At 44.0% G+C, this 23034-nt stretch overlaps 2 protein-coding genes across 3 annotated transcripts in view; one reads left to right on the top strand and one right to left on the bottom strand.

Annotated features, from left to right (window-relative positions):
* Window positions 1-314: 314 nt before the first annotated feature.
* Window positions 315-15022, top strand: mttp (microsomal triglyceride transfer protein). Its single transcript, XM_072669876.1, has 18 exons — window positions 315-375; window positions 2553-2740; window positions 2851-2994; window positions 3137-3244; window positions 4201-4317; window positions 4430-4569; window positions 5152-5302; window positions 5411-5568; window positions 6776-6944; window positions 7345-7452; window positions 8129-8341; window positions 8582-8793; window positions 8972-9069; window positions 9227-9348; window positions 10410-10637; window positions 10733-10857; window positions 13420-13590; window positions 14032-15022. Exons 1-18 carry the CDS (start codon window positions 315-317, stop codon window positions 14177-14179), a joined length of 2661 nt encoding a protein of 886 aa, XP_072525977.1. The 3' UTR covers window positions 14180-15022.
* A 2532-nt stretch (window positions 15023-17554) lies between these two features.
* Window positions 17555-23034, bottom strand: part of LOC140546922 (uncharacterized protein C4orf54 homolog) — a 12803-nt gene continuing 7323 nt past the window's right edge. The window contains exon 2 of one of the 2 annotated variants that reach the window (XM_072670388.1): window positions 17555-17895. The gene's annotated coding sequence lies outside the window, so the exon portion shown is untranslated. Of the gene's footprint in view, window positions 17896-20063; window positions 21872-23034 lie in introns of those variants that run through there. The other variant, XM_072670387.1, reaches the window with a different exon arrangement.

Here is a 23034-nt window from a genome sequence, read left to right as displayed (position 1 = left end):
TGATTGATGGGCCATAATGTGGGCACTATATAGATGGGCCTTATGACCCCTCACGGCCAGGGTGAAGATCAGTGTGTCTGAAAGCTCGCTGAGCGCTGTCGGTTAATTATTAGCTTAGCACGTACTTAGAACCGGAGCGTGGAGTTTGGATTCTGCCCTCCGTCCAAGATAAACATCATTCAGGCTTGTCTGGAGCCCACAAACGCCTGGCCCTCTCTCTCTCTCTCTCTCTCTCTCTCTCTCTCTCTCTGTTTTTTCTCCTTTCCCGGCTCACCCCTCACTCTTCACTCCACTGGTCACTCCGCAGGCCCACCATGCAGCGGCTAGTTGCCCCTCTGCTCTGCCTGACTGCCTTCCTAAGCGCCTCCTCTGAAGGTGAGTTACCGTTTCTTTGTCTGTATCAGTTAAAGTGTGGCTCTATAGCAGGCGCTAAGCTGATTAGCAGTAGCCGAGGGTGGGCTGGGGTGATTCTGGGGTGAGTTTTGGTGGGAAAGCTCCCAGCAGTGACCGCTAGTCCGCCATGCTAGCGGCGTGCGAAACTGACCGGGGCACTGATTTCATTCATTCTCATTCATTCAGTCTTTCCCGTTCGAGACAGTTCAGGATTGAACATTGAAATACAGCGGATTCCCAGTTTACCTCTGGTTCAGGCCTGAATGGGTCTATAGCCTAATTATATACCTAGAAAAGAAGAGTGGTATATACTGATGGATTTGGACAAAATGGCCAAAAAAGTGGGAGTGGGAAATCTGGGAGTGACACGTCAGTATTGATAAGGTTGGACCGTGCTGAGATTGCAGCTTTGAAAACATCGCTTTAGCTATAAATACCGATCTATATATATCGCCGTCTCCATGTTTGTCTTTTACACTGTTCGATATATTTCACAATAATCTGTCCATTGTTGTTTACATTGCGCCGGAATTCGAAAAGCTCCAGAATGACCTGGAATACAATGTTTTTACACTGACGTCCATTCAAAGTCCTTCTGAGAAATTGCCATTTTGGAGATACAAGGTTTTAGATTTATTAGGGGTGGGCAATCTGACATTTATGACATGATATTGTATCGTTTCGTGATAAACCTTTGTTATGATGGTACACGATGTGCTGTTTTTTTTGAGCATATCGTGGAAATAATCGGTACTCGTGCAACAAACTTAGCAAACAAAGTAAATATTACGGTACTAGATATCGGAGAGTTTTCGGACAGTTTTAAAGTATCTGATGAAATATTATATATCGTAAAAAATGTCTTTAAATGTTGTGATATTACTATACCGCCTAGCCCTTATATATGAGGAAAATTAGCTTTCGCTAACGTATATATAAAAAACATATATATAAAAAAAACGTTAAAAAACTCAATTCTACATTTACCTGTAAATATGTTCGTATTTGTAACAAAAACAATACATTTGACAGTTTCGTAGTTTAGTTATGGCCTAAACCTTCAAAAAAAAAACGCCTCATCAAATCATAAGGATAATAAAGATCTTTTTTTTTTTTTACGATATTGGTTCTTCAAAACGTGCCCTTTAAATAATCGGTTGCTAATGGAGATAAAGATTTTCCAGGCACGCTAGTACATCATATCCACACTGATGGCAATCTGTGTGTGTGTGCGCTAATGCTGCATCGCGGCTCCGTTATCTAGGACCCACCCATCGCCAATGTAGATATGGGTACATTACGACACCGATTAGACCAGTGGAACACTAAAACCAGTTAATTACACAGAAGCTGAGCGAGAAACTCAGACTTTCAGTTCAGGAGTGAAAGTTCCTCCACAGACAGCGCTAAGAGCTACAAACTAGCGGTGCTAAACCCATCTGAGGTTTGGCCTAAATTGACCACTTAGGCCTACGTTGGTCTTCACTTCAAAAGTTGTCTTTCTGCGTTACTTCAACTTTCAAACGGGATAAACAAATGTAGCATTGTTTAGCCCACGCTAATTTTCCTTTTTCAAAACCGAAGCTCAAGTTTGCTTTGTTAGTTTTAGCACCAGAGCTATAAGGCTAACAGGTATTCTAGTTAGCATCGCCTTAAGTCATCACACACTCTCCTCAAAGCACGTGGAGATGTTCGGTAACCTCGCTAATAGACTCGCTGATGTGCTCATCTGACCCTCGGCTACAGTGGACTAAAGTCCATTAGCATGGCTAGCTACAAACACGAGCTAACAAGTAAAGCCTGGCTGAACGCTAAATTCTGTCCATGTTTTTTAGATAACAGCTAGAAACCACTTAAGCTTCAGCTTGTAGCACAATGCTAATCCATTAGCTACATTAGCTTTTTAGCACCAGTTTAAACTAAAATTGAGGCTTTTGGCTAAACTATCACCTTAGTGATTTTAGGTGTATTAAAGACCCTGAAGACTAAAATCTGTAGATGGTCTAACTGTCCTGCCTTCTTCTCCAAGCCCCCCAACCCGAACCCTCCTGAGTAAACATCCCCTACTGACCCGGAACCAGCCGCAGCGAGTGTATAGTGTGTATCTCAGCATGGTGTGTGTGTGTGTGTGTGTGTGTGTGTGTGCTGTGTTGTTTCAGGTGCGAATGCAGGGCCACGGCTGGACGATGGACGGCTCTACAGATTCCGTTACGGGGTGGAGCTCGGGCTGAATCGGCCCAAAGGAACGGCCAAAGGAAGCGCTGGGTTCAAGCTCTCCAGTGATGTGGGCATCAGCCTGGCCTGGAGGAACCCCGAGAACCAGGATGACCAACTGCTCCGAGTGCAGGTGAGGACAAGTAGAAGAAGCTTCGGGTTCAAATTAGCATAAACTCTGAAGAAGCTATGAGTACTCATGAGAATGCTCTCTCTCTCTCGCTCGCTCTCGCTCGCTCTCAGATCTCCAATGTTCAGCTCGAGAATGCCGTACAGCGCTCCCGCAAGAACAACATCTTCCACGGCTCCACCACAGAGAGCATTCTTGGTAAAGTGAAGCTCGAGGCTCTGCAGAGACCCTTTCTGCTGCTCTGGAGAATGGGCAAGGTAAACAAACAAACAAACAAACAAACAAAGCACAACAACTGCCCACAAACAACATGGTCTTCCAATAGCCTCCGTCCATAAAAAAACCTCACTATATTCGTGATATATGGTCGTCATGGTGACTGTTGTTACTTCGTCCCAGGTGAGGAGCCTCTACACCCACATGGGGGAGCCTACGACCATCAAGAACCTGAAGAGAGGCGTGGCCAGCATGCTAATGATGCAGCTGAAGTCTGGGAAGATGATGGAGGTGAGAGATGCTTTGTCTGATGGTCAGATACTGAATCATTCATATTAGTTATTGAATAATTCAGAGTGGATTTCAAATACTTGAAAGTGGATACTTAATCATTTATAGTGGATAATTCATTCATAGTGGATACAGAATAATTCATAGTGGATACTGAATAATTCATAGTGGATACAGAATAATTTATAGTGGATAATTCATTCATAGTGGATACTGAATAATTCATAGTGGATACTGAATAATTTATAGTGGATACTGAGTAATTTATAGTGGATAATTCATTCATAGTGGATACTGAATAATTCATAGTGGATACTGAGTAATTTATAGTGGATAATTCATTCATAGTGGATACTGAATAATTCATAGTGGATACTGAGTAATTTATAGTGGATAATTCATTCATAGTGGATACTGAATAATTCATAGTGGATACTGAATAATTTATAGTGGATACTGAGTAATTTATAGTGGATAATTCATTCATAGTGGATACTGAATAATTCATAGTGGATACTGAGTAATTTATAGTGGATAATTCATTCATAGTGGATACTGAATAATTCATAGTGGATACTGAGTAATTTATAGTGGATAATTCATTCATAGTGGATACTGAATAATTCATAGTGGATACTGAGTAATTTATAGTGGATACTGAATAATTCATAGTGGATACAGAATAATTTATAGTGGATAATTCATTCATAGTGGATACTGAATAATTCATAGTGGATACTGAGTAATTTGTAGTGGATACTGAATAATTCATAGTGGATACTGAATAATTTATAGTAGATACTGAATCATTCATAGTGGATACTGAATAATTTATAGTGGTTCCTAGCAGTTAAGGGTTCATTTCTATTACAGAGATAATTCAGATGTTTATGTTTAAATATATTATATTGTAACTAATTGTTGTATGCTGTGTGTGTGTGTGTGTGTGTGTGTAGGCTGATGCTTCAGGGAAATGTCTGGTTGAGTATAAGGTCACTAAAGACCAGGTGATTCGCACTAAGCATGTGGACAGCTGCAAAACCCAAGAAACCGGATTCACAACCCACAACCAGGTCAGCGTCACATGATATTATCAGTAAGGTGTGCTAAACAAACAAACAAACAAACAAACAAACAACTAAATACTACAACTAATACTTATCACTATCATCGTTTGTGTCCCAGGTTTTGGGTGTGAGTGGAAAGTCTACCTTGGTAACAGTCATTACCCTGCAAGACGGCTTCATCAAGTCTGCTGTTGCCGAGGAAACGCACATCGTGTCCCTCAATTCTCGCCAGACAGCCGCTGCTAAAATCCTGTCCAGGTAACATTATTATAACAGTTATGATTACCGTGGGAACGGCTGTAGTACGCATGACGGGTAGCATTACTGAAAAAATGATTACTGTGTAACCAAGGAAATTAGTGTAGTGAAAATGAGTGTAGCGTTACCATGGAGTTGGGTGTACTGCAACCACTATGATTGGTGAAACATAAACATGTGACTGATTGTAGCATTATCATGGAAATAGGTGCAACATCACCATAGAAATGAGTGTACTGTAACCACGGAGAATGCATTACCATGGTAATTACTGCAGTATTGAAAATGAAAATGAGTGTAGTATCAACATGGCAATAGGAGTAGTGTAACCATGGACAATAGTGTAGCGTAACCATGGAAATCAGTGTAGCGTAAGCATGGACAATGATGTAGCGTAACCATGGACAATGGTGTAGAGTAACCATGGAAATCAGTGCAGTGTAACCACTGAGATTGGTGTAGCGTAACCATGGAAATGGATGTAGCATAACCATGGAAATCAGTGCAGTGTAACCACTGAGATTGGTGTAGCGTAACCATGGAAATGGGTGTAGCATAACCATGGTCTGGTCTCTCTCTCAGGCAGTCGCTGTCTCTGCTGGACGTGGCTTCAGGGCCGGTGGAAGCTGCTGGAAAAGACGCCGCCAGCGTGGTCAAGAGTCTGGACCCAAAGCTCTCCTCAGTGGGGGTCATCACGGAGAAGGGAAAGAGCCAGTGTAAAGGATGCCCTTCAGTAAGTCCCAGCATGCATTAGCTATGTTAGCCTTGCTATTAGCCATGCTAGCCTTGCTATTTTTTATTCCCTTTAATATAATTCCCTTAACTGTGGGTGTGTCTACAGCTGATGGACACCTGGAAAGTTGTCCGTGGTGAGTTGGAGCCGAACTCTATGTCCAAAGCATCTGCTCCACGCACCTTCCTGACCTTGATCCAGCAACTCCGCACAGCCAGCAAGACCGAAATCCTGACGGTGCTCCGCAACTGCAGCAAAACAGCACTGTAAGCACCTCAGTGTATATCCCAATACCTACATTTAGAGCGTTATTAATATTCACCCTAATGAGAGACTGTAGCTCCGCCTCCTCAGTGTATATCACAATACCTACATTTAGAGCGTTATTAATATTCACCCTAATGAGAGACTGTAGCTCCGCCTCCTCAGTGTATATCACAATACCTACATTTAGAGCGTTATTAATATTCACCCTAATGAGAGACTGTAGCTCCGCCTCCTCAGTGTATATCACAATACCTACATTTAGAGCGTTATTAATATTCACCCTAATGAGAGACTGTAGCTCCTCCTCCTCAGTGTATATCACAATACCTACATTTAGAGCGTTATTAATATTCACCCTAATGAGAGACTGTAGCTCCTCCTCCTCAGTGTATATCACAATACCTACATTTAGAGCGTTATTAATATTCACCCTAATGAGAGACTGTAGCTCCGCCTCCTCAGTGTATATCCCAATACCTACATTTAGAGTGTTATTAATATTCACCCTAATGAGAGACTGTAGCTCCTCCTCCTCAGTGTATATCACAATACCTACAGTTAGAGCGTTATTAATATTCACCCTAATGAGAGACTGTAGCTCCTCCTCCTCAGTGTATATCACAATACCTACATTTAGAGTTATTAATATTCACCCTAATGAGAGACTGTAGCTCCGCCTCCTCAGTGTATATCCCAATACCTACATTTAGAGCGTTATTAATATTCACCCTAATGAGAGACTGTAGCTCCGCCTCCTCAGTGTATATCCCAATACCTACATTTAGAGCGTTATTAATATTCACCCTAATGAGAGACTGTAGCTCCGCCTCCTCAGTGTATATCACAATACCTACATTTAGAGCGTTATTAATATTCACCCTAATGAGAGACTGTAGCTCCGCCTCCTCAGTGTATATCCCAATACCTACATTTAGAGCGTTATTAATATTCACCCTAATGAGAGACTGTAGCTCCGCCCCCTCAGTGTATATCACAATACCTACATTTAGAGCGTTATTAATATTCACCCTAATGAGAGACTGTAGCTCCGCCCCCTCAGTGTATATCACAATACCTACATTTAGAGCGTTATTAATATTCACCCTAATGAGAGACTGTAGCTCCGCCTCCTCAGTGTATATCACAATACCTACCTTTAGAGCGTTATTAATATATATTCACCCTAATGAGACACTGTGGTTGTAGTCCTCAGCTGGTGGACGCGGTGACCTCCGCCCAGACGGCCTCGTCTCTCTCGGCCATGCTGGAGTTTCTGGACTTCAGTAAAGCGGACGGCATGATGCTTCAGGAGCGATTCCTCTACGCCTGTGGCTTCGCTTCACACCCCACGGAGAGCATGCTCCAGGCTCTGCTGGTGAGAAAACACACCCACGCACTGACCTTAGGTCAGCCCAGTGTTCTCCGCAGGCCTTGACGTTCTTCTACAGAACCAACAGCTGTTCTAGACCTCAAAAGAACATCTGATCTAAGAGCACTGTGGTCTTCAGCCCTGCTCCTGGAGAACTTGGGAAGTTCCTGATAGGCTGGTTTGGCTGGATTTGGGTTGGAGTTGAATAGATAGTAGAGGAACAGGTAGAACCCTTAAACTGGGGTAGAACCTTTATATGAACTGATGTGAACGTTCATTAGAAATGCCTTTGTCGAACATGGTTCTTTAAACGAATCCAAGCATGGTTCAGATGTTCTTAACCTTGATTAAGATCCACATTAATGCTGTGTGTGTGTGTGTGTGTGTGTGTGTGTGTTCCTTGTAGGATATCTCTAAGGGAAAGATCGGCAGTACGGACATTAAGGAGTCAGTTGTGATCATCATGGGAGCTTTGGTCCAAAAGCTCTGTCAGAAAGGAGGATGCGACCTACCAGTAAGTTTGACACACACTGATTCAGTGATTCACATCCGATTCAGCATTCCGATTCATATAACTTGATTCATAAAGAACTGATTCAGCTGAACTGACTCTCTGAACAAAGCAAGGATTCATCAAGCTGAAGTGAATCCTACTGAAATTAATCCAACGAATCAATGCTAGCAAGATGAATCTGAGCCAGACATGAGATGAATCAAACAAGTGAACAAAAATGAGTGAAGTGAATCAGAACCGCTTAAACGGAATCAAATGTAAAACGAATGGAATTTAGGTAGATAAGATGATTCAGTTACACACCAGAGTGTGTCAGAATGCAGTGAATCATAACTCTATAAACCGACTCAAACAGAACCAAATCATATGTAAGATGAATCACAGTGAAATGAATAGAACTAACATGGTGCTCACTAAAGTGAGTCAGAATCAAGTGAATCAGAACTACCTGAACTGAGCAACGCAAACGTAACAATAACTGAATCAGTTGAATCAGACTGAAATGAATCAGAACTTTGTAAGCTGAACCAAATACAACCTAATCAACTGTAAAATGAATCAAATTGAAGTGAGCCAAATCAGTGAGTCCTATTCCCAATGCTGAAACGATTCATGAGTCAGTTCATTTTGAACTGAACAAGACTGAACCAGTGTTCCCACGTTGTGTGCGGTCCAGGCGGTTGCCACGGTGAAGCAGCAGCTCCTGGGCGCACTGGACAGCACAAAGGACGAGGCGGAGGTGCAGATGTACCTGCTGGCCCTCAAAAACTCGCTCCTGCCCGAGGCCATCCCACTGCTGGCCCGATTCGCAGAGTCCGAGACTGGAGCGTTCAGCACCATCGCCATCACCGCGCTGCAGAGATACGACCCTCCACTCATCACGCGTGAGGTTAGTGAACACGCCCCCTCCACCCAGTCCACACATGGTTCAGCACTGGAGCTACTGGAGGCTAATGTAGCTAACAAGTAATGGAAGCTTATGTACACCAATTAGCATGGATTGGATGCTGGTCATGCTGGTCAACCAGTTTGGTCTTACTGGTCATGCTAGTCAACCAGCATGGTGTATGTAGCCTCCACACTCTCGACCAGTTCATGTTCTACCACATGTTCTCCGTTCTCCGTTCAGGTGAAGCAGGCGCTGAACCGTGTGTATCATCAGAACCGGCGCGTGTACGAGAAGAACGTGCGCGCGGCCGCAGCTGACGCCATCCTGAGCAGCAACCCGTCCTACATGGAGGTGCAGAACCTGCTGCTGTCCATTGGTCACCTGCCCCACGAGATGAACAAGTACATGCTGTCCAAGGTGCAGGACATCCTGCGCTTCGATATGCCCGCCAGGTGAGGCTTACCATGCCAGCCGTTTCGAGATCATTCCACATAGCGTTTGTTTGTTTGTTTGTTAGCCATCAAGATTTCAGACGAAACAATGAATTAGCAGGTGTCCCAATACTTTTGTCAATATACTGTATTTGAAACACCAGGCCTGACCCTTTTTTTTCCTCTCTTCATTTTACAGTAAACTGGTCCAACAAGCCATGGAGGACATGATCACCCACAACTACGATCGCTTCTCAAAGCTGGGATCCTCCTCGGCCTACTCTGGCTTCATGACCCGTAAGTGACCCGAGCGACCCGTCTCTGAGCTAACTCTGTCTAATGGTCAATAGTGAACAGCCTAGCCTCGGACTAAATTCACCACTGGAGATTCTCGTTAAATGTCTTTGGAAAACCAGCCCAGTTTTGCTGCTGTTAACGCACCTCTTTCCTGCAGAGGGAGCCGACGTCACTTGCACCTACAGCCTGGACATCCTGTACTCCGGCTCCGGCATCATGAGGAGAAGCATCATGAACATTTACGGCCAGAGCCAAGGCGCCCTCCTGCACGGACTGCAGGTACTGCACCCACAGCCCGCTTGTCACGCTCGGCCCCGCCTATACACCTGCTCTTACCTGCAGACCTCACCTCACCTGTACACCTGCTCTTACCTATAAACCTAATCTCACCTGTACACCTGCTCTTACCTTCAAACCTCACCTCACCTGTACACCTGCTCTTACCTGTAAACCTAATCTCACCTGTACACCTGCTCTTACCTGCAGACCTCACCCCACCTGTACACCTGCTCTTACCTGTAAACCTAATCTCACCTGTACACCTGCTCTTACCTTCAAACCTCACCTCACCTGTACACCTGCTCTTACCTGTAAACCTAATCTCACCTGTACACCTGCTCTTACCTGTAAACCTCATCTCACCTGTACACCTGCTCTTACCTTCAAACCTCACCTCACCTGTACACCTGCTCTTACCTGTAAACCTAATCTCACCTGTACACCTGCTCTTACCTGTAAACCTAATCTCACCTGTACACCTGCTCTTACCTTCAAACCTCACCTCACCTGTACACCTGCTCTTACCTGTAAACCTAATCTCACCTGTACACCTGCTCTTACCTGTAAACCTAATCTCACCTGTACACCTGCTCTTACCTGCAGACCTCACCTCACCTGTACACCTGCTCTTACCTGTAAACCTAATCTCACCTGTACACCTGCTCTTACCTGTAAACCTAATCTCACCTGTACACCTGCTCTTACCTGTAAACCTAATCTCACCTGTACACCTGCTCTTACCTGCAGACCTCACCTCACCTGTACACCTGCTCTTACCTGCAGACCTCACCTCACCTGTACACCTGCTCTTACCTGTAAACCTAATCTCACCTGTACACCTGCTCTTACCTGCAGACCTCACCTCACCTGTACACCTGCTCTTACCTGTAAACCTCATCTCACCTGTACACCTGCTCTTACCTTCAAACCTCACCTCACCTGTACACCTGCTCTTACCTGTAAACCTAATCTCACCTGTACACCTGCTCTTACCTGTAAACCTCATCTCACCTGTACACCTGCTCTTACCTTCAAACCTCACCTCACCTGTACACCCACAGGTGGCTATCGAGGCGCAGGGCTTGGAGTCTCTAATCGCCGCCACGCCCGACGAAGGCGAGCAGGACCTGGAGTCTTTCGCTGGAATGTCGGCGCTCCTTCTGGACGTGCAGCTCCGTCCCGTGACCTTCTTCAAAGGCTACAGCGACCTGATGTCCAAAATGTTCTCTATGTCCGGAGACCCCATCAGCGTGGTGAAGGGGCTCATCCTGCTGACGGACCATTCACAGGTGAGACCCGTGAGCTCATGAACCTGTAGTGCAGCTGCTGCAGCCTAGTCTCGAGACACGTTTGGACTTCTGGTCTTTTTCTTCTTGTCCTCCAGGTGATCCCTCTGCAGTCTGGTCTGAGGGCCGCTGTAGAGTTCCAAGGCGGTTTGGGCATTGACATCTCGGGTGGAATGGAGTTCAGCCTTTGGTACAGAGAATCCAAGACCAGCGTCAACAACAGGTACAGAAGGAACCCCTCGGTTTTTGGCTCCACCTCCTGGCTGGAGGAGGAGGCCATGGGCCTCTCCATGGCAGCTGTTGGTGTGGTTCTAAGGAGCTTATCGTCATTTCGCCATTAATCCTCTCGGGGGGCTCGGTGTGCCCCTCTGATCTTCTCGTTGGTAGCCCCTGTATTAGGCGCTACTCCGTTAGCTTCTGGCGGCTAGCCTGGGAATGCCAGCTAAGCCTGCTAAGCGTCCGCCAGGAAACAAATGCATTGGCAGACAGGTGAGGTAGCTGCCTCAGATCCTTCAGGACAAATATAGGACGTCCTTGGGTGGCCGAGGCCGAGGAGAGAGCCTCTGATTTTTGGCAGAGAACATCTGGCGAGTCAACCTTTTGGAAGCTAGCGCGCTTAGCACTGTGGGATGCAGCTTAAGGCTGGGGGTTGGATTTACAGTAAATAAGGAGGTGAGGGGTCTGTTCTTTGTTATGCGGATGGCATCTGGCATCTTTCTCCCTGCTGCTGCCAGCCAGCGCTCCGGATAGGCAGGGGCAGGTGTATGATTCGGGGAATTGAGCGCTACCTCGTTTGCTAAGGCGTATAAACGCACACACACATACAGGCGCTCGCACCCAGACAGGCAGACAGACGGAAAGGCGGGCTATGTATAGATGCGAATAAACCGCAGCTCTCTAAGGTCCACAGGCTCCGCATGCCACCATCAAACCCGTTGATCACTGGTAGCCATTTCGAGTGGGGCAATAAAGATGGACAGGCGAGAGATTAGCCAGACGGCTGCGTCAGCTGAGCTGAGCCCGCCATCTCGATCTGTCCTCAAGGAGCTTAGTGTGTCTGCGGTGTTTAATCAACAAAGCTAATTAGTCATTTATTATTCTCATTACGGGAAAGGCTAATGCTCTTTAATGTTCATACCATCCATCTTAGTCATTCTGACAGACTGTAATACACTACAGGAAGCGTAGGGGGTGCTCTATAATGCTCTATAATGTTCATATGATCCACACGCTCATTCTTACAGACTGTAATACACTACAGGAAGCGTAGGGGGCGCTCTATAATGCTCTATAATGTTCATATGATCCACACGCTCATTCTGACAGACTGTAATACACTACAGGAAGTGTAGGGGGCGCTCTATAATGCTCTATAATGTTCATATGATCCACACGCTCATTCTGACAGACTGTAATACACTACAGGAAGTGTAGGGGGCGCTCTATAATGCTCTATAATGTTCATATGATCCACACGCTCATTCTGACAGACTGTAATACACTACAGGAAGCGTAGGGGGCGCTCTATAATGCTCTATAATGATCCTATGATCACACGCTCATTCTGACAGACTGTAATACACTACAGGAAGCGTAGGGGGCGCTCTATAATGCTCTATAATGTTCATATGATCCACACGCTCATTCTGACAGACTGTAATACGCTACAGGAAGCGTAGGGGGCGCTCTATAATGCTCTATAATGTTCATATGATCCACACGCTCATTCTGACAGACTGTAATACGCTACAGGAAGCGTAGGGGGTGCTCTATAATGCTCTATAATGATCCTATGATCACACGCTCATTCTGACAGACTGTAATACACTACAGGAAGCGTAGGGGGCGCTCTATAATGATCATATGATCCACACGCTCATTCTGACAGACTGTAATACACTACAGGAACCGTAGGGGGCGCTCTATAATACTCTATAATGATCCTATGATCACACGCTCATTCTGACAGACTGTAATACACTACAGGAAGCATAGGGGGCGCTCTATAATGCTCTATAATGATCATATGATCCACACGCTCATTCTGACAGACTGTAATACACTACAGGAAGTGTAGGGGGCGCTCTATAATGCTCTATAATGTTCATATGATCCACACGCTCATTCTGACAGACTGTAATACACTACAGGAAGCGTAGGGGGCGCTCTATAATGCTCTATAATGATCCTATGATCACACGCTCATTCTGACAGACTGTAATACACTACAGGAAGCGTAGGGGGCGCTCTATAATGCTCTATAATGTTCATATGATCCACACGCTCATTCTGACAGACTGTAATACGCTACAGGAAGCGTAGGGGGCGCTCTATAATGCTCTATAATGTTCATATGATCCACACGCTCATTCTGACAGACTGTAATACGCTACAGGAAGCGTAGGGGGTGCTCTATAATGCTCTATAATGATCCTATGATCACACGCTCATTCTGACAGACTGTAATACACTACAGGAAGCGTAGGGGGCGCTCTATAATGATCATATGATCCACACGCTCATTCTGACAGACTGTAATACACTACAGGAACCGTAGGGGGCGCTCTATAATACTCTATAATGATCCTATGATCACACGCTCATTCTGACAGACTGTAATACACTACAGGAAGCGTAGGGGGCGCTCTATAATGCTCTATAATGATCATATGATCCACACGCTCATTCTGACAGACTGTAATACACTACAGGAAGTGTAGGAGGCGCTCTATAATGCATCAAGATCATTGTGAAGTCACTCTAAGCGTACCTGTTCTCTCTCCAGGGGTGCTCTGGTGGTTGTGGGTAATGTGACGGTGGACGCCGATTTCCTGAGTGTGGGACTGGAGGTGAGCTTTGATATGGAGGCAGCTCTGGACTTCATCACCACTGTTCAGTTCTCCAACTACCCGTTCCTCGTCTGCATGCAGATGGACAAAACCACCTTCCCCTTCAGGTACTAGCTTCAGCCGCACACCGTCTACACCATATGTCCAAAAGTTTGCGGACACCCTTTCTAATGAATGCATTCAGCTAGTTTAAGCTGCACCCATTGCTAACACAGATGTGCAAATGCACACACAGCTTGTCTAGTCCCTGTAGAGAAGAAGTACTGCCAATAGAATAGGACCATCTCTCTGGAGCAGATCAACATCATGACCCTATTGGCTCCATACTGCCTAATAATGCCAGGCGTGGGCTAGTAGAGGGGTATAAAGCCCCCCAGCATTGAGGAGCTGTGGAGCAGTGGAAGAACTGTGTCCGAGTGAGCAGGTGTCCCAATACTTTTGTCCAAATAGTATATCAGTAAAAAGCCGTACACACAGTACCTGCTATGAGGCTCATTGTTAGCCGTGGCTGCGTTTGTGACCTGTGGTTGTGTCTCTTGTTTTTGTAGGGAGTCGGTGTCTAAGGTGGAGAAGCTAGCCTCCGGAAAGCCCTTCGCCTGGCAGAGGAGCAAGGAGGTGCTGATTCCCGGCTCAGAGTTCCCTCTACATCAGGAAAACTCCAACATGTGCAAGAAAGTGTTCGACAGCGCCTGGTAGACCCGCTAAAGCCGAACTAGCGTCCCGGGCTGAGTTGGCTGAATGCCTCACGAGTGTAAACTTGACTTTTTAAATAGAAGTAGCTTTTAATGTACGCTAAGCTAAGGGTGCTAAGCTCTTTAGACGGCTAGCCTTCGGTGGGCTTTGAAGTAGCATCTCCCTTCATAGCGAATTCCCCCCCCCCCTCAGTGCTAAAAGTGTAGCTCAACACAAGATGCTAATGATGCTAACAGTGTGTGAAAACAAAAGCGTGGAGAAAGCCAGCAGCTAGCACGACTGAATGTGGGTAATGCTAACTCATTCGGCTAGCTTTTGTTGCTGTTAGCATAATTTGGGCTGAAATTCATTCAAGATAATGTAAAGTTTGATAATCCTCCTGGAAAAAAAACAGCTCGGACTAGCTTTAATTTGTGGTTTTATGCTAGTTTGTGCTAGTTTTAGCTAGTTTTTGCTGGCCTGGTGCAGGTTAGCTCGTTTACAGAGTCAAAACAACACATGATGTCCATTTTCTTTTTGTTTTTTTTGCAAAAATACAAGCTTTTACTGTCAGTAATGAATAATTTATAGATGTTCGGCCATCAGGACTCCCCGTTTAGCCGCTGTAATTGGTGTTGTGCGATGTTTATGTTTATAATGTGTTATGACAGGTGTAATATCAGGCTCCTAGGTTATTTATTTGGTCGAACCAATTCCGAACACACCTCAGGCAACGCAGCCAAGGAAGAACCAGTGAAATAGCAGATGATGTTTACAGTCGTTTCGTATTTCGAGGCAAGGAGGAAATAAATCAGCATTTTATTGTAAATTATGTGTTTCATCTTTTGTATGGGTCGCTGTAAATATTCTTCAGGGGTTAATTTTTGACGATGTAAACGTGAATAAAGAACCATGTTCATGATTTTAAAGACGTTTTCCGTCTGATTTCAGTCGTACAGGGTCCGAAGCCAGGCGATTTTCACAAAAAATAAAAAGGTTGCCCAGTCGGATGCGATCCCTAATATTTACTGCAGCTTAGATTCCTCCAGTTGGGACGAAATAATTCCCATTTTAAAGCTTCGCTCTGGAATTTTTCATTTCATTTCTGGCCACTTGTGCTCCCTCTGACTCCGGCTGCCGATGGCAAGCAGCACGACCTGGGATTTGACTGCTGACTGTGCTAACCCAGCTCTGAAGCCCCAAAACAGAGGCAATGCTAACACCAGTTGTGGGAAACTCCGAAGTCCTTAGCTTTAGTCAACTCAGGTGTGACGTCGCTCCCAGCTCCGCCGTCCGACATCCTAAGAGTTCGCCTGTCAGACTGACCCACAGCCGAATGTCAAGAGTGTAAACTAGAGGCTAGCTTTTTATATACGCTAAGCTAAAGGTGCTAAACTTTGTCGACGGCTAAGCTTCCTTTGGGCTTTTAAGCCACACTTTTTTATTTTCCCCCTCAGTGCTAAAAGTGTAGCTCAACACAAGATGCTAATGATGCTAACAGTGTGTGAAAACAAAAGCTTGGGGAAAGCCAGCAGCTAGCATGACTAAATGTGGGTAATGCTAACTCACTCGGCTAGCTTTTGTTGCTGTTAGCATAATTCAAGATAATGTAAAGTTTGAAAACAGCTCGGACTAGCATTAATCTGTGGTTTCATGCTAGTTTTATGCTAGTTTGTTTTAAACATAAAAAGCCCCGCCCCCACATCATTTTTATACCATGTCATAAATATATATTTAATTCTCTAGTTGTATATTTTTTTCCCTCGTGATTTCAGAGTAATTGACCCCCCAACCCCCCCCACCCACCATCACCCCCCCACCCCCATCACCCCCCCACCCCCTTCACCCCCAGATTTTTACTGCTTCTCTGGAAGTGCGCTCTCCACATTCCCGCCGAACAGCTGAGCGCGCGTACACGTCTGTCACTCGCGGCGGTACCATGGTGACCACGTCAACAAACGGGAGGCGGTTCGGATTACGCCGCGCGGACTCACCCGCCATCTGCCCCCTCAGCCCCCCCCCCCCCGTGCTAAATCACCCAGCAGGGAGGATTTACGGCCTGCAGCGGGTTCTCAGGCCCCGAGACCACTCGGCAAGCGGCAATATGAATAATAGATATTAATAAAAATGAGTGTATTCACACGTAGCGACCGGTCACCGACGTTTGCTGAAGTGTCACACAACCATAACAACAGTGTAACCATAGCAACGGAGGCCTCAGGTCTGCTCAGGGGCGAGCTACAATGCTACATTTCTAGTTAACATTAAAAACATTGATACAGCTGATAGATAATCTCACTGATAAGTAATATTTAATAAACGTGACCAAATGTTTTCCAAACTAAAGAATTAGAGCATTTTTTTTAAATATAAAATTTAATATTTTCGCAACTAATATTTAAAAAAGCAACAACACTGAATAATAGCCAATAAATCAAATTAAAACAAAAAGGTCCAGAAAACTTGATAGACTAAAACGTCCAAAGAACCAAAAGTCGTAGCGTTTCTTTGCCCGAAATTAAGCGAATAATTTCAGTACAGAAACATTTATAATAATTTACGAGACTAAATGGACTGTTTCGTGGCGAGAACTTAAATCTTTGGCTATCCAGAGCATCGATACTTTTTCAATCTGCAAATCCCTGCTGTTTTGTCTGGTTATCCAGGCTAACGAGTTAGCTCGATCAAGATAAACTCATTCAACGCTTAGCCTAGCTTGCCTACAGCTTCCGTCTAGCCATGCTAACTGAGGAAAACTCAAGTTTATAGCTGGGTTAGCAGTTCAAGATTTTTTCCCCTGCTAAATGAAAGCTAAGCTAACTATGCTAAGCATCGTATTTCCCACCCCAGAAGTTAGCCGTGCTGTGGCGAAGGCTAATCTGCCTTTACCGGCCGTGACTGTTGATGTTTGTGCTGTGGTAAAAGTTTTTAGGTTGGCTAAAGAAATGCTAATGCTTTTTTTAATGAAAATAAGACGTTCTGAAGAGGTTCCTCAGGAAGCTGAAGGATGGATTTGTGCAGAGCTGAGGATCCTCAGAGACGCTACGATGACGGATAGCCCGGTTTCGCCCTGTAGTGTAATGAAGTTAGCCGGATATTAGCGTCCCGGCGTCACCTGTTAGGCGAAAGAGCTTCTCCTCAGAGAACATTAGCACTGAATTAGCACTTGGAAGCTACGTTGGTCAGTCGGTATCTACATCTCTGAGAACATCTCTGCAGGCCCACTGGGAAAACATCTTTTTTTATACGTAATAAACCAAATTACTACGTGAAAATGAGGTGAATGCATGCCGATCTTAAAGGGCCTTCTAGCTAATCAGGCTAGTTACGGTCGGGTCAGTTACCATCCCAATAAGCCCGTAAGGCAACGGACAGGCAGTGGACAGTTTGAGTCAGCTTGCACGTTCAGTTTATTCCAAACCTCCAACATTGGCCCGATTCCACTGTAATTCCTCCTTACAAATTCCATCAACCCAATCTCCGGGACGTCCATTTCCAGTTGCAGGCTCGGGAACGAGGAATCGCTTCTGATCCACGCTCAAAATGGCCTTCATCGTTATCCATAACTTTCCGCTAACCTTCTGCACATATCAGTGACACGAGTGTCCAGTAGCAAGCTGGTCGTCTCCACAGTCCTCGTAGCCAGCATTAATCCAAGAGTGACCGAGAATGTTGTCCAGCGTCTGAGTGGACCGTCCAGACCCTCCCGTATACACTCGTCTCCTTAATAATGCTGGTAACTGGAGATACAATCATTTTAATGCAGTTTTTAGCATTATTATTATTATTATTATTATTATTATTATTATTATTAATTATTTTTTTGGACAGGGATACCAATTTTACCCACAAGAACTCAAAGCCAGTAGAAGTGTAATGCTAACATGTCTTAACTAGCTTCTCAGTTTGGGGTTGTGCTAATCATGACGTGCCTTTGGGCCTCATACTGTATGCTAATGCTAATGACCTGGTCCTGTCTTCACAAACACAGAGACTGAAGCAGTCTGCTAACGCGCTAGTCTGTGAATACGGCGGATTATCTGTAAAGTGCTACGTTCTGGATGTCCTGCTAAACTCCTGCAGCTGTTTACCTTCTTAGGGAGAAGGCAGCTTAGCTCACCCAAACATGCTAATGCTGCCGATAAGCAATCAAAGCCTAAAGGGGCTTGTTAGCTGTTACGCTAACCAATTCTCGACAGCTTTTAGCCGGATTAGCATTGCTGGGACATGAATTTGATGACGCTTGATGAAGTTATTCAGTTGGTACATTTCAGATCACATGAGAAGAAGTACAGGAGAAAAAAAAACTAACAACAACAACAACAACAACAAAAAAACGGCAAAAACAAGAAGCCAAGAAAGACAAAATAGAAGAAACAGTCTGTCTGAGTAACATTTTGAGGTTTAGCGTCAAGGCTTTGGACACCTTTAAGTAGCAGCAGATGACTTCCACATGCTACGTGGCTACATTGTTGATTTTGCAGTTATCTGCCTGAGGGTTTCGGGTGGTGCACCAGTCTAAGCGCTGGCTCTGTCTGGGTGGGTTAGCTGATGTTAGCGGCCGTTCTACTTTAAGGGTGTTGAGCTCCAGTGGTGTTGCACGTGTTCGGTGGCAATTTGCGACAGAAGCTATGGTGGAGCTTCACATATCACAGGATGACTGTTAGCATTTACCTACCTAGCACTGGTAGCATGCAATTGCAGTGTATATATATATATATATATATATATATATATATATATATATATATATATATATATATATATATATACTGCAATTACAGAATATTACAATCTGCTGTCAAACTGGCCCAAAATAGAGGTAAATGTCGCCAAGATTAGCATTAGCACAAGAGCTTTAGCACATGTAATGGCTCTCTGAAGGCTAATTCGAGTCAAAGTCCCATTTCAAGCAAAGGGAAATCTGTATTTCTGAGAGTTTGAAAGCCCAAATATGTACGAATACATACAGCATACTCTTCAAACCCTCGACCAGCAATTCCACAAAACTTTAAATGTGTGCTTAACTCAAAACCCTTCCAAGAGCTAGTCAGTCATTAGCCTAGCCTAGCCTAGCCTAGCAACTAAGCATGAACTGTGAAGATTAGCAGACATCAGCCATGCTCACATTCAGAAATACGTTATTTAAACGCATTAGAAAGCAGGCGCTACGATTTAGCCTCAAGCGGCTAATGATTTAGCCTGACCTCTATTAAAGGGCCAGTACCCTGGATCAGCACACTGTCCTTGCTTACGCTCCCCAGGCCATCAGGTTTGGCCAACGCATTTGAATTAGCATTTAGCGTTTAACCTGGTTCATGCTACGGTTATAAGAAACATTTCTGGCCAATCAGAACAGAGCTCATTTACATATATCAGTCTTAAAGGCACCGCAAAAAACTCTGAACTCTAAGACAGGAAGAAAGCCGCTGGTACAGAATGGTGGTATAAAAATAGGGTGTAGCCCTATAATGATTCCCTTACAGAGACTGGGATTAATGAGCTGGGAAACATAGACGGATGAAGATCTGGAGCCGATGACGGACGACTGAATTAGGCAGGAGGGCGCAGCCGGTTAGTGTTTCAGCTCCTCTTAAATGAGACTCAGACGACTCCATCGAAAAAGAATGAAGAAAAAATATGAAAAAAGAGCAAAAAAAAAATTAATAATAATACAATAAAAAAAAAAAACACCACCAACAACAACGACAACGAACATCTCCAGGTTTTGGAACAAGAGCTTTGAAAAGCCGCCAGACTCGGCAGGTCTGGGTTGGAACATCTCGCACTACAGGTTGGGATTCGTCTGGATGACTCCTGTATTTTTGGCTTAGGTGTCAGAAATGAGGGTTTCTTTACAGAACAGGTAAACAGACTGGCCTGCAGATCCATATACCTTTAATGTACGCTCACATAAATGGAACAAAAAATAAAACCAACAACAACAACAAAATAAAAGGAACAGAAACAGAAAGTCAAAGCAAAGGCAAACAGGCTTGGCTAACACCGCTAATCTGTGCTAACATAGGAAAAGACAACAGATAATGTTTCAGATGATGGCAGGGGTTTGATACACTGTAAAATCTAGAACATAAAGTCTTAATTTCAGCTTTTCCCTGTGGTGCCCATAGCAGATCATCACACTCAGGTAAAAAAATGACCAGCACATGTTCTATCAGCCGAGGAGCACCAAGCTAGAGAACTGAATCAGTACTAGCGGAGGCTAGTTATGAACTGGGTGAGAATGCCTGGCTTCATTAGGCCACGTTATTTACAACTGTGCGTTGCCATCAGCGGCAGATCAGTCGAAGGCTGTGAAGGGTCGTTTCCATCAAGTAGGAGAAAGTAGGAGATAGTGCCTGTATTTTTTTCCCCCATCCCTGACCAAATCTTCAGTTGACTGTTTAGTATGACTCAAGCTGAAGTTCTGGCAGACTGTGCCAAAAGTCATTAGTGTGACGTAGTCGAAATCTCTGTTGTAAGAGTTACAGTCTTAATAGAAAAAGCCTTTAAAGTCATTCATTCGAAGGTCAAACTCCTTAGAAGTCATTATAGTGACAGGGAAAATCTCCAGAAGTCTTTTTTGCAACAGTCAAAATTACTAGAAGTCATTATTGTGACAGTCAGAATTGCAAGAAATAAATTATGCGACAGTCAAAATCTTCAGAAGTCATTAATGTGACAGCCAAAATTCCTAGAAGTTATTTTTGTGACAGTCAGAATCTCCAGAAGTCATTAATTCGATGGTCAAAATCATTAAAGGTCATAATTGCGACAGTCAAAATTCCTAGAAGTCATTATTGCGACAGTCAAAATTCCTAGAAGTCAATAATGCGACAGTCAAAATCTCCAGAAGTCAATAATGCGACAGTCAAAATTCCTAGAAGTTATAATTGCGACAGTCAGAATTCCTAGAAGTTATAATTGCGACAGTCAGAATTTCTAGAAGTTATAATTGCGACAGTCAGAATTTCTAGAAGTTATTATTGCAACTGTCAAAATCTCCAGAAGTCAATAATGCGACAGTCAGAATTTCTAGAAGTTATAATTGCGACAGTCAGAATTTCTAGAAGTTATAATTGCGACAGTCAAAATTCCTAGAAGTCAATAATGCGACAGTCAAAACTTCTAGAAGTCAATAATGCGACAGTCAAAATTTCTAGAAGTCATAATTGCGACAGTCAAAATTCCTAGAAGTCATTACTGCAAAAGTGAAAATATTTTGATCTGATCTCAGTAGAATAAGCCCAGGTTCGGATAAACACCGCTGGCAGCAGCAGGTAAACAGACGATGTTCCCTCTACCTGGTGGAAACAGGCCTCCATCTGATGCACAGTGCTTTGGTACCAGAAAAGAAGAGAAAAGAAGAGAGGAGAAAATGTAGAGGAGGGTTCTTGGTGGTTCTCCACGCTCGAGCGCCCCAGGCTGCACAGCGCTACGACAAACCGCAGAGCAGCCAGGAAACACAAGTACAGGAAGTGACGCAGGAGATTTCCGGTAGCCGTGGGAGTGATTGCACCTGCGGTGAGAACCAGGACAGCTTTCTGGAGGCTAAAAAACACACATTCACACACTCACACACTCACACTCACACTCACACACTCACACACTCACACTCACACTCACACACTCACACTCACACACTCACACACTAACACTCACACACTCCGTCACACTCGCCCACACACACACACACACACAGTCATTCATCCAAGCCTGGGAGAAGTGAGACAGAGACAGAGGACAGAGCTTTATCAGTGTGTTTGTCGGGTTTTGGTCAAGCCGGTCATTAGGCTTAATAAAGCCTTGCTAAGCTAAGCAGCTAATCGTAGCAGGGTAAAATCAGCTAGATACGACTAGCTGCCGCTAGCTGCACACATTACAGATGAAGATTAACAAAAAAAGAAGCTAGCATTAGCAGCCATGGCAGGGAACACACTCAAAATAGCCCTAGCGTTAGCTAGCCGTCCTTTTATTAGCTTTCTTGTTCGCTTGTTTACATTACGTTAGCGAACGTTAGCGAACATAGCCATTCAAACTAGCCCTGTGACTGTTAGCTTCGCTCAGATTTCTTCACATTCAGCAAGAAAAGCTAACAACGTTAGCGGTCTTAGCTGGATTTGTAGTTTTTTAGCAGGGAATGTGTTCAAGGAAGCTTCAACATGGTTAGCTTTTAGCCTTACGATCACTTTACAGATGAAAATTAGCCACTAGCTAGCTAGTTTATTTATTTATTTATTTATTTTTGTTTTTTACACAGAACTGTTCTACTTGTTCACATTATGGAAGACAATTAGCCAACTATGCTAACAACATTAGCAGTCTCAACCGGATTGTTTTTAGCAAGGAATGCGTTCTAAACAATCTTTACAAGAAACGCTACCAGCGTTTAGCTTAATGATAAAACACTTTTCTACATTTTTATATAATTTTTACAGATAAAAATTAGCTTTCTTAGACTTTTAGCGTTATTAGCTATCAATAGCTGTCAAATTTGCAGACTTATATATTTGTAGGCAGGTAAAGTATTTAAAATAAACTTTACAGAAAACCTAGGTCTCTTACACAGAACTGTTGTACTTGTTCACATTACCAATGACAATTAGCCAACTATGCTAACAACATTAGCAGTATTAGCCGGGTATTTTCACAGGGAATGTGTTTAAAACAATCTCTACACGGGAAACACAGTTAGCTTTTAGCTTTATTAGCTAAAGTAAATAAATGCTGACAAATTTAGCAGTCTTTTGTTGGCAAGTACGGTACTCAAAATAAACTTTACAGAAAACACTGTTCGCTTCTAGGTTTCTGGTTCAGGTTACAGATGAAAATTAGCCAACTATGCTAACAACATTAGCAGTCTCAGTTGTGTTTTTCTT

Source organism: Salminus brasiliensis, chromosome 24 (genome assembly GCF_030463535.1).
Source record: "Salminus brasiliensis chromosome 24, fSalBra1.hap2, whole genome shotgun sequence".
NCBI classification, from domain to species: domain Eukaryota; kingdom Metazoa; phylum Chordata; class Actinopteri; order Characiformes; family Bryconidae; genus Salminus; species Salminus brasiliensis.
Note: the sequence above shows the minus strand (reverse complement) of the source record. Positions and strands in the feature narration are given on the sequence as shown.

Coding starts and splice junctions, on each gene's coding strand:
- mttp (XM_072669876.1), top strand. CDS start 315: ATGCAGCGGCTAGTTGCCCCTCTGCTCTGCCTGACTGCCTTCCTAAGC. Junction 2,995..3,136: donor TGCTCTGGAGAATGGGCAAG/GTAAACAAACAA, acceptor ACTTCGTCCCAG/GTGAGGAGCCTCTACACCCA. Junction 8,342..8,581: donor CTCCACTCATCACGCGTGAG/GTTAGTGAACAC, acceptor TTCTCCGTTCAG/GTGAAGCAGGCGCTGAACCG.